Source organism: Hippoglossus stenolepis, chromosome 1, assembly GCF_022539355.2.
Source record: "Hippoglossus stenolepis isolate QCI-W04-F060 chromosome 1, HSTE1.2, whole genome shotgun sequence".
Classification (NCBI taxonomy): Eukaryota; Metazoa; Chordata; class Actinopteri; order Pleuronectiformes; family Pleuronectidae; genus Hippoglossus; species Hippoglossus stenolepis.
The window spans coordinates 6,419,772-6,432,044 of NC_061483.1; the positions used below are offsets into that span (position 1 = coordinate 6,419,772).

Below are 12,273 nucleotides of genomic sequence, written 5' to 3' on the forward strand. Positions count from 1 at the left end.
TATCGACAGAGAATTGGCATCGAGAAGTAAACTACTGAGTCCACTCTCGGAACAATACCTCAGTCTCACAGCTAGAAAGGTCAGACCAGTCCCACCCTCCATCTGAGCCCTGAGTCAGCTCATACCGGCTCAGACTCTCCATTTTCAAATCCATTTGATTCTATTTCCGTAGCTCATCTGCTCTGTAGTGCACGTTAGTCAGCACGGCACGCAGAGCAGGAACATTCGCTAAGATGAGACCGCTTCACTTCTAAGTAGGCTCTCTCCGGCTGGGTGGAGGACTTTGACTTTGTGGAGACAGTAGGGACCATCTAATCCTCTCCAGGGTTTCTGACCATAATCGTTCCATCATAGTGCTTTTACTACTGCAACCCTGAACTTATCTGGACATGACCCGGAGGAGCTGTTTGTCAGAAACCAAATGTCCGAATCAACTGGACCAGACATTACGGCTTTACCCGGCCAGTCCCTTGTAGCACAAAGTCTGTGTAGTGTCCCATTGAGCCAGTGTGTGAAAAGAGCAGGACCATTGTCCAGCCTCCCAGGCACCACCTCTCATCTAAACCAGTAGGTGAGAACACGTCTGACATGGACGGTCTCCTGTTGTGTGCTCCATGTGTGAAAGGGAATCTCCACATTGTGCAGAGTTCACAAAGAAAGAGAAAGTCACTGCAGTTACTGTCCGATCTGGAACACATCAGTGGGAGTAATAAGGATGAAAGTTGGCAAAGTAAAAGAACGGGGAACTCAGACTCTTCTGGTCAGAAGTCCACGGTAAATAATTAGACTTCCTCTTTAAGTAGCCTATGTCATCTGGTTTACTGATAACTACAATAAATTACACAGGAGAAGTTTGCCAACTATTAGCGAGCCTGTCTCGGGGCCGCACTGTTTGTTGTCAGTTACCCGCAACCATCTCCGCTCTTCCTCCCCTCCTGCCTCGTCCTGACAGTGCACAGACTACTGTAAACTGACAGAATCTCACAGATAACAGCAGTGTAGAGACACTGCTCTTAACTTTCTCTCTTCCTGTTCTCTTGACTTGTACTCCAGAAATAAAGTAGAACGTCACTCAGCAGAACACAAACCCGCCCCAAGGCCCCAAAAAGTCCCAGTAAATTCAATCAAACTGCACCAAATTACACACAATCATAGATATCAGTCCCCTAAATATGTCTTTCATCAAGATCCATGAATTCTTGCACCACTTTGTTCGCATTAAGGCCAAAATTGAATGGGTTCTTTCTTGACCCATCCTTCTGCCGAGTTTCGTAAAATCCTGTCAGTAGTTTTTGTGTGATCCCCCACCAACCAACAAACAAATAAACAAACAGTACAATTAATAATTTCCTTGAGGTTTCAATATTAAAGGCTGACTGTTAAGAAACAAAGACAAAACATACACAATTGGAGACAAAACATCCAAATAAGTATTTTAATATTTCCTGGTGCTACGACATACACGAACGCTTCAACAAGACCATTGCACTTCTGACTGATGGTTAAAGTAGTTTCATGGCTGCTCTGCTCTGCAAACGGACAGTATTGTGTACCATTACACAACAGCACATGCCTGAGGATTAACCATCGGCCCTGTCCTGTCTGTACCATGAGGCTGCAGGGGGCCGGTAGCTATTGTCACAGCTGTGCGACACACGGAAATTCAGCATATAACAACTTTAGTTTCCAGCTCTGTGCTGCCAGGACCCAGCAGTAACATGGCCACTGTAAACTGCAGAGTTCTGTCCCTGAACCTGCGACACCATGCGTAGGTTTTACTTATCGGACATCTGTAACTTCACCTAAGTATCGTTTTATGAGTGTGTTTACACTTTGCCATATTAAGATTCCTCTTACACTGATTAGCAGTTCCTACGTGATCATCAAAGCCACTAACCATTCACTTCAAAGCACTAAAAGACATTAGGATGCAAGTGAGCATCTAACATCATCATTCAATTCACACAGTCCTTTGAATAATGGAAGGCCAAGATTAATCAGAGACTATTTATAAAACAGAAACTCAAGGCCTTGATACTCTTTTCTCTGATATTTGGATAAAACCTTGGAGGATGGAATGTAATTTAATACAAACTGAGCTTCCAAACAGATCCGTATTGTTTGTCGACTCTGTTTCCCATTTTGAGGGATTCATTAAAAAAAAAAGGACAAGTTAAGCTCATTTCACGTTAACAAAATTGCAAAGAACAACACAATGCACTTTCTTCTTTCCATCTCACTCCAGCTACTGTTAGCACCAGTGAGTTAATGAGGGGAAATGCAAAATGCAGGGAAGCTGAGCCTTTGAGGCCAAAGCCCCCTCATATAATGGCTTACTAAAGAATGGGGAGCTTTGTTCAGTGCAACACAAGCAGGTTCCTCTTTATTGACTTCATGTGCATGCCAATCATTTACGCCATACAATCCTGCGGCCACATCACATTTCAGGACGTGCCGATCATGTGTGTTTCCTCCAGGGGCTGATGATGGGGTCATTCCCATTTTCAGATTATGGTAGAGACTGTAGGATCAATGCTCTCGGGCGCTGTCGTGGACGTGCAAAGAACTAGTCACAACACGGAGGATTGTTAACTTAATCATCTGCAGAACAAAATAGGCTCTTTGAAGAGTCGCTGCACTTTTCCAAAACTCAGTTTTTAAAGAACAATGAGATGAAATCTGGGATAAATGTTGTGACCTTATTCCCAGAGCTGGAATTCTACAGAAACCCGATGAAGTGGTCATATAATGTATGTAGGTCAGTGTGGTTAACTTAAAGCAGCGAATGCAAACCTGCTTTTTTCCCCCTCACATACTTTCTTTCACCAAATAAATATCACACTGTTAAAAGAACATTGGATTAAATATATCAAGTTGTTTTACTGCTTATAAATATTTTATACCAGAGGCTTTTGTCAAATTTCCCCGACATGTACAAGGGGCACGTAAGTGAACCGATTCTTATCAACCTACAATGTTGAAACTAAAGTTATGAAACAGAGAGTGGTTGTAAAACACTGAGGAATCTTACTAAATCTCATGTTTGCATTACAGCCACCATCTTTACCGGTGACTGATTAACAGCACATTTCATGCAGTTTCAGTGTGAATCAGAAATGAATCAACCTGAACTTAAGGACACTGAGCGACAGGACACAATGTACGACAACCAAAACTTAAAGTCATGAGTTGTTTCTCTTAAGTAGTTTTCAGACACGCAGTAATTTCCCTGAAATTTTCCAAAGGGGCTGGAGGTATGAATGAAAAGTCAGGTGCTCTGAGTATTTTCCTGAACTTTTCCGGCAGTCCTCTAGTAAAATGTACGGAAAATGTCAGAGTCCATGTGAGAGAACAGCAGGAAAATGTCTTGTAAAAGGGAGAGTGGATGAGTTGATGAGGTGTCCAACACATGATGGACACGAAACTGGAAGAACACAAATATCTCAGGATCAAAGAGGCGTGACTTAAATGTAGAAGACGCCTGCATGTAAACAAAAACATGCTCCGCCCCTCGCCTGAATGCTACAGACATTTTCCTGTTGTTGTGAACGCGTCTGACCCCAAAAGTCTCCTGCTGCGTTCTTCACATGTGGAAGACGAACTCTGGAAAATGTCCGGGCCCAATTTTCCAGACATTCTTCCAGAGTTCATGTTTAGTGCCTGAATAGCACATGTATGTAGCTGTGAGAATGAACTGCAGACATTTTTTTTGTGATTTCATGACATGTGCACCTTCATCAAAATGTGTCAGGTAAAATGTTTCGTCTTATCCAAATCCTGGAAACCTTTATATAACCACATCTGTACGAAGTAGCTCCTGCAACGACTCAAACTGAAGCTTTCAGGTGGTGTCGGTGAGATCCTCCCAAAACAGACGCTGATACAAACTGAGGCCAGGGTTATTTTTTTCTCGTCTTCTTCTTAGAAATAGCAGACACGGGGGCCTGTGGGGTGTCAGATGTCGACGGGGACCAGTTGCCGGAGTCTCGGCCTCGGCCGCCTCTCATGCTACAGCAGCTGTGTCTTCTCAGACCTCACATTCCTGCAGGACAGGCCCACTTTACTCTCATCACCTGTACCGATCTGAGCACAGGACCAGCTCTCAGGGGGAACTCAGCTACTATGAATCGGATGTGAATCAATGAAATAATGGTTTCTACTAAATCTAAAAGACAAAAACAAGTCAGTCAAGATAAATCTCTGAGGCCATATGATATATTTTTAGTATGTGTTGTACAATGTGTTTGTTAATAACAGTATGTGTGTGTGTATGCATAAGCATGTCCCTGTTTTTGTTTTTTTACAGCAGATACTGTACGTGGTCCTTAGATAAGTTAAAGTCAATCTCATCTTATCTCAAAAGTTGCCACAGCAGCGTGATATGAAGACGTTTAGCTCCAACAAAAACAGAAATCCTGTTCCACATCTAATAAAATTCATATTTCACTGTCAGATCAATACAGTGAGATGATCGGGGGTTTTGAATTTGGATACACTTACACTATATGGACACACCTCTTCATCATCGAATTCAGGTGTTTCTTTCAGTCCCATTGGACATCCCATTAGTTCCAGTGAAGGGAAATCTTCAGCTTACCGAGACATTTTGGAGGAAGTCTACAGTTTGGGGACGGACCCTCCTCTGTTCCTGTATGACTCTGCCCACGCACAGGTCCCTAAAGGCACGGTTGGGTGAGTTTGGTGTGGAACAACTTGACGAAGAGCCCTGACCTCAACCCCATCCAACAGCTTTGTGAGGAACTAGAACGGAGAGTGCGAGCCAGTGGAGCCCTCTCGTCCAACATCATGGTCTGACCACACACACACACACACACACACACACACACACACACACACACACACACCTTGTAGAAAGCCTTCCCAGACGAGTGGAAGCTGTTACAGCTGCAAAGTGGGGACCGACTCCATCATCAATAGAAGTGTTTTTAAAAATCCATCACAGGATATGTAGGACACAAGATGTAACCTCTGACCCGGCACTAGAAAATAGCTGGATTCTGGCCACACTAAATGTTTTTATGCTGAAGCGTTGTGTTAGCATTACAAACCAGCACTTATACAGGGCGACTGTGGCTCAGGGGGTAAAGTGGGTCATCCACGAAACAGAAGGTTGGTGGTTTGATCCCTCGCTCCTCCAGTATGCATGCCTAACTTTGGCAAGATACTGCACCCCTTGCGGTGTGTGATAGACAAAGCGCTGTATGAAAGGGTGACTGTGACTCGATAAGACTGGAAACACACTTTATAACTTCAGTCTATTTACCATCTCTTTACTGAAAACTGCTCCTTCAAAAAATAAAGATAATCAGCAAGTACGACAAGCTACAGGGACGATAAGGCCTCTCTTGAGCAACACACACCACATCAGATAAAATAAAAAATCCATAAACCTACATACGACACAGAAGAAGCAGGACGTCTAAGTGTTGTACAACGTCGTCTCTCAGTTCGCTGACTGAGTCGTACATACGCCCCATGATTCAGCAGCTTCTTCACCCCATTAGACCTCCCTGTTCAATTACAGCTGCTCTGCAGTCTGCACTGCTCCCACTGCATCACAGCCACTGGAGTCTGACCTCTGCTAAATAATACATGGAAACATTTATCCCACTTTACTGGAGCCACACACTCAGACCAGCACATCCCTCCCTCCTGTAAGAGAAATAACTCTTTATTTATACTGCATCATCCTACACGTGCACCGATGCTGTTTTGTCTGCTAATCTTGTTTTGTTTCCTTTCATGCATAACTGCAGCATTTAAGGTGAAAACAAATCTCTTGGTGAAATCTGACAAATCGACATCATACAATTAGGATTTCAGCTGCAAAGAGAATCATGCAAGTGAGTTGGTGAGAGGTGACCTGTCTCACTTATTTGATAATCAAACGGGCAAGTTTCAGCTTCTTGGAAGTTTGGGATTCGCTGCTTGTTTTTAAATTGTGTGCATGTAAATAAAATGTTTTTCTGGTTTTGTGTTGTTGGTTGAATAAATCAAGCCAATTAAGGACCTCACTTAGGATTTGGAGAAGATGTGATTGACTTGTTGTTCCCAGTGTTTTTTTTATGTTAAAAGAGGAACTTACAGCATAAGAATTTCTGAAAATATTATAATATCAATACATAAATCGAATCAAGTAAAGAACAGAATCAAACAGGTCTTTTTTTTCAACAGAGCTGGGGTTCTTCATTTCATCAGGACAGCTTCAGATGACATGTCTCTGAGCAGTAAACTTTACAGACACACAGACACACACACACACACAGACACACACACACACACACACACACACACACACACACACACACACACACACACACACACACACACACACACACACACACACACACACACACACACACACACTCCTCTGGAAGTCATTCAGCAGAAGCAGCAGCTGAGCCCCGTACACACCTTAAAAGCGTGGCGACAGTTCACAGTGTTGCAAATGAGCAGGAGATTAAAGGAACAGGTTTGTTGCAGAGACTGAAGTGATTCGTGGACCCAGCAGCTGAACCCAGAGCCACATCCCGCACACTCCCTCTCCCTCTCTCTCTCTCTGCGGGACAGCACCGCACCGGGCTGCAGACACTCTACATCTCTTACCTCCAGGCTGTGTCCGCTGAAGTCAGCTCCAAGTGGGGCTCAAGTTTCTGCTCTCTCGGTCTGTGGATGCGCTGCAGAGCCTGGAGCTTCTCGGTTTAATTCCCACTCACTGTGTTTCCTCCCGTTCTCTTCTCTCGCTCCTCACAACGACCAGTCGAGGTTCAGCTCGGCAACTCGCGCATTTCTGTGGAAATACATCCGTGTGCGTGTGTCTGCGCGTGTGTGTGAGTGTGAGCTCGGTCCCTGAAAACTCTTTGCTTCGTTAATCAGTGCGGCCAGGCTCAGGCGCGCCGCCGTGCGCGTTCACGCTGGCTCCTGGGAGGGGAGAGGATCGAGAGAGGGAGGAGCTGAGGGAGAGGAAGCGACACACACACACACACACACACACACACACACACACACACACACACACACAGTGACGACACGCACACACACACACACACACAGTGACGACACGCACACACACACACACACACACACACACACACACACACACACACACAGTGACGACACGCACGTTTAATTATAATTATACACATCACTGTTTATCATATGAACTGAATCAGAATTCAATTCAATCAGTTCATTCAACAACACTGAATATAAGCGCATAGCCTGTTATGACTTCATGAAATACTGTCATCACTTATTTGCTTCATTTATGTGGCTCTTCCCATTCAAATTAAAAACAGTTTAAATGTCAAGTAATCATTAATCAAAAGAAGCTGCATAAAAGGACAAAAATATAAAATTATAATAAAATAAGGGTGAACGAAAGCCATTGTATGAAAATGTGTGTTATACGGTGACTTAAAATATCAAACTAAATTCAAACCACAAACCCAGGAAAATCACATCTATAAAAACTATATTTTTAGCCATTTAAAAGAAGATAAAGTTTGTTCGGTGGCCTCCAGTATCCAACACGTTAAGAAAATACAATTTAATGTATTGATCAAAATGTAAAATGTTAAATTGTTCTGGCTTCTTGATTGTAATGGTTTGCTGCTTTTTTTATGATTTTTTTGTGTTTATAGGAAACAGCAAATAATCAACAGATAAATCGATAATGAAATTGAGCATCAGTTGCAGTCTCAGTTAAAAAATGAGTCACGACAACAAGAGAATGTTGCTAAAACATAAACATCCGATTATACTTTTACTTCACTAACACTATAAACACCTGACTTGCACCTGTAATGGAGTAACCTTGCAGTATGTACAGTACTTTTACTTTACTACAGGATCTGGAGACTTCCTCTGTCAAAACAACTTTTAATTACTCCTGTGTTATCACTGCAGACACATGGAAGCAAAACTTAATGTGTTTCATTATGAACTTCTCTCAGCCCTTAAGGACTATTTGCACATTATGAAAGAATATGGTTTATAAAACAAGCTCCAGCCCTTTGAATTTTAACTTTATAAAGATTCATTTATTTTATTTTTAACTTCTTTCTTTATTGTGTCCCACAGTATTTTAGTTTCATGTCTGCTTTGTCTCTTACTCCTCATTTTCTACACATTAAAAAAATTGTACAATAAAGAAAATTGTAATGAACCAGACTTTCATGAAAGCACCACGCAGGTACCCGGATGAAAGCAGCCAATCGCAGCCGAGCATGCCTCCTCCACACTGTCGTGAAATGTTTACGTTCCCTCGCCGCGGCAGTTTACGGCAGCCGCTGCAATGAGGCGCAGGACCTGAGTCTTCACGACACTTTCCCCCTGAATGCGTCGGTTCCAGGTACGAACAGCGGATTCCACGCGCGTGTGTTAATGGAGCAGATCGAGGTTTTTACTCTGGAGGTGAAAAACAGCGAAGTTCCTTCTCTTCCTGTGAAGCTGAGGGCGGAAGAGGCTGTTAGCCTGCTAATGCTAACCGCTGCAAACGCATTGCAGGGATGTGACTCACCTCCGGGTTTCCTCCGCTCTGCTCCATTAAACTCTCCTGTAGATGTTATAAAGTAATACTACAGCTTCTAAATACTTTAAATACTTCGTAGTAACGAACACTGCAGCGTGAAATACTTAATAGTAACGTTTTAAACTGAGGAAACCACCTGATATTTCTGTGTTAGCTTAAAGAAAAACACACAACCTCCTACATGTGCAATGTTATTTCAACACTAAACAGGGTTTTTAACAGTGATTATTTTCATTATGATTAATCTGCTGATTATTATGTTGGTTAATGTTGTAATCTCTGCTGAATTTGTATAAAGATGTACACAGAGTCCATAGTGACACCTTCACAAAGCCTGTTGTGAATGAGCAGTTGTCCAAATTATCAAAATCATTTAAATCAAAAGCGACGAATCTGCACATTTGGAAAAGCTGTAACCAGGAAGTGTTTTTCTTTTATACGTGTTGTCACTTCATAAATTAAAAATCTATTATCTGATTTAACATCGAATCATTTTAGCACCAATTTTATATTCTATTGGATTCTATTGACCGTCGTACTTTTAATGTTTAGTAGATCTACAGCAGTGTGTTGTGTTTCAGAAGTTCAGTCTATGTAAAACCTTCATTGGTTGTAATATTAAAGCAGTTTCCCTCTGAACAGTATTGGAGAATAGACATAATGAAGCATGGATAGAAAAAAAGTGCATCAAATCTGTTTGTGGCTTCTAATGGTAGAAATCGATTTTGCATTTGTTCAGAGAACTAGTTCGTAAACTTGATTTTGATTTACAATCTCACGAGACAGTAAATAATACAGTTAAAAACATGGAAGTAACAAATATTCGGTTTCTTTTTAAATGATTGTTTAAATCTCTGATAGATTTTGTGATGCCTGACCCGGCAGCACTGAACTCTTCCTCTGTGTTCTTCAGACTGACACTCTGACTGTTGGAGGATGGACCCCGTGGTGCTGAGCTACCGGGACAGCCTGTTGCGGCGCTCCGATCTGTCTCTACTGGAGGGACCTTACTGGCTCAATGACCAAGTCATCGGTTTTGCCTTCGAGTACTTAGCCGCCGAACGCTGCAGAGCCCTGGGGGAGACCATCATCTTCATCAGCCCCGAGGTCACCCAGTTCATCAAGTGTGCCTCTTGCCCCGATGAGTTGGCCATGTTTCTGGAGCCGCTGGATCTCGCTTCTCGGCGCTGGGTCTTCCTAGCCGTGAACGACAACTCCAACCAGACCGCGGGAGGATCTCACTGGAGCCTTCTGGTCTACCATCACAACTCCAACCACTTTGCCCACTATGACTCTCAAAACGGCGGCAATTCGGTGCACGCACGGCGCATCGCCAGCAAGCTGGAGCCCTTTTTAGGTGCAGGGAGGAAAGCGCTGTTTGCGGAGGAGCCCTGCCCTTCACAGAAGAACAGCTATGACTGTGGCATGTACGTTATCTGTATCGCAGAGGCCTTGTGTGAGAAGGCGAGGGTGGAGGGCTCGCCACGCCTTCCTGTGCAAATCATCACCCCAGCCTACATCACCCAGAAGAGGGCCGACTGGTGCAGACTGATCCAGGGTCTGGCTCAGAACGACCTCTGCTGCTCGCTGTCTCTTCCTTAGCACGTCTCCCCATCAGAATATGCAGAACAGCTGTCAGTCACCACATATCTACTGCTGGAGCCTCTGAATGCACTCCTTGAATACAGTATTTAACTATATATGAAGTATATTTCTATTACACTGTATGATGGCTATTACACTATGACAGACTTTAAAAAAGAATGCAATACTACAAATCTTTAATGATTCACTGAACAATTGGTACCATGTTAATCCCGTGTATATGCACAGCAGCAGATAGTATGTAAAGAACACCAGCATGCCTATAAAAGGAATTCCCACCTTACATATTTATCGAGGATGGAGAATATTTCATGTGGACGAGGAGGCGGCGCTGACTTACTTTCTTTCATCAGTGTGGAGCGAATGTAGAACTGTTTACACCGATTACTGCTCAGGGTCATTTTAAGTGAACTAGAATTGACGAGAAGAATGTGCATCTTAACTTTGGCTCCTTTTTTTTTTGTCACATTCATTTCTGTTTCTTTTTTCTTTTATTTTTTTAACAGGCCGTAAACGTCTGTAACTAGAAACATTCAGTTCTGAAACTGTTCAAAAGAAAAATGCCGCATGAGGATGAGATGTGCACTGAGTCCTGTGAGAGCTGGAATGTACGTTATGTTCTGACATAAAGAAACTATCAAACTTATCATCTGTAGAACCACAAAAGTATGAATTTGTTTCATGTTTTTTTCTTTTTTTAAAGGTCTCAGTCGCTGCCTTATTGAGCTCGAGATGCATTAATAAATACGTTTTCAACATGCTTACAATAATTTACATCAGAATTCAAATACACATAACACCTTAGAAGAAATTAACAAATGTGTATAAGCAGTTGTGTTGGTTAAGTGCTACCTTTTGATTAATGGGTATTATGAAAATGTGTTACCAAACTAATACAGTTCAGTCCTCAGCCCGGCTTTGCAACAGCTTATCACTCAAACATCTTATTGTTGTGGTTTGAATGAAAGGAACATAATACTCCCAAGAATGAGAGGACATGATGGATTGCAGCAAAGTAAAGCTGCAACACAACGGAGGCAAAGTGTGAACCGCAGTAGTTTAGATTTGTTTTTAGACATTTGAAACAGAGACTTTCGCTCAACAAGTGTTAAAAATATTTAATTTATTTTTAGAAACGCATCAAAAATATCCACTGATGCTATTTTCATAAGAGTCCACAATTAAAATGAAGGAAACCACACGTCCGTCATTGTGTTTTCAAATACAAACGCACAAAGGAAACTGGTCTTTATTTACATCTTTATTGTTCAGAATCTGGCTGTGACCTCTGACATGTTTATGAGTCACTTTATCAGCTGGAAATAATGAGAATGTGTATGAGTAACAGACTGTTGTTCTGTTTCTCACAAAGAATAAGGTGAAAAGTCAAGATTAATCACAATTTAGACAAATCATTTCCTTCTCTTATCAACCTGTTGCTTTCAAATCTGATGTGTCATTTAAAAAAACATTGTTTGAAAAGCCTGACTATGTTAAAATTGCCACATTACCCAACCGCATACTGAGTATAATCAGCAACCCTCATCATTTAGTGGGTGAAAGGAAAGAGAAGGAGACAACCTCCTGATCTGGCTCGGGGCCCAGCACTGCTCTTAAATTTCACTCTGCTTGGACAGTTTCCACCTCCGCTCTCCTTCCTCTGGCATCCTGCGCTCATCTGCACCCCACAGGCATACTTCAGCCTGAGTAACCAGTCAGACGAGCCGTCAGGGTTTACTGTTGTCCTCGTAAAATGCCACAAAGCCGTGGCAGTCAGCGCCCTGGCTGCACACCGCATTACTGAGACAAAGCACTCAGGCACGGGAACATTAATTTAGACAAATCTGCTTCTAAATGGCCAATTTGCCAAGTTTACTTCATTGGGGGGTTTACAGGGAAAGTGAGCGTGACTTCCTGTCCGGGACTCTAAACTGCACCACGGTTTCATTTATACATCTCCACCAGATCCTCTGGATGGATCATCAGTCGGGACACATCTTGATTAAACTGCATTTTCTTACTATGCACCCAGGTCTCACAAACTTAAATTGGAAAGGCTGCCTTCACGTCAGGCTCTCATGTGTTTGCTCATGACTCACATGTCTTGTTTTGAT

The 12,273-nt window shown here is 42.6% G+C and overlaps 2 protein-coding genes across 9 annotated transcripts in view; one reads left to right on the plus strand and one right to left on the minus strand.

Annotated features, from left to right (window-relative positions):
* myo9aa (myosin IXAa) overlaps positions 1-6,927 on the minus strand; it is a 99,995-nt gene extending 93,068 nt beyond the window's left edge. For all 8 annotated transcript variants that reach the window (XM_047340419.1, XM_047340420.1, XM_047340422.1 and 5 more), the window contains exon 1: positions 6,628-6,927. The gene's annotated coding sequence lies outside the window, so the exon portion shown is untranslated. The remainder of the gene's footprint in view (positions 1-6,627) is intronic.
* A 1,331-nt stretch (positions 6,928-8,258) lies between these two features.
* Positions 8,259-10,805, plus strand: senp8 (SUMO peptidase family member, NEDD8 specific). Its single transcript, XM_035172343.2, has 2 exons — positions 8,259-8,374; positions 9,468-10,805. The coding sequence occupies exon 2, from the start codon at positions 9,491-9,493 to the stop codon at positions 10,154-10,156; it is 666 nt and encodes a 221-aa protein (XP_035028234.1). The 5' UTR covers positions 8,259-8,374; positions 9,468-9,490; the 3' UTR covers positions 10,157-10,805.
* Positions 10,806-12,273: the final 1,468 nt, after the last annotated feature.

Coding starts and splice junctions, on each gene's coding strand:
- senp8 (XM_035172343.2), top strand. CDS start 9,491: ATGGACCCCGTGGTGCTGAGCTACCGGGACAGCCTGTTGCGGCGCTCC.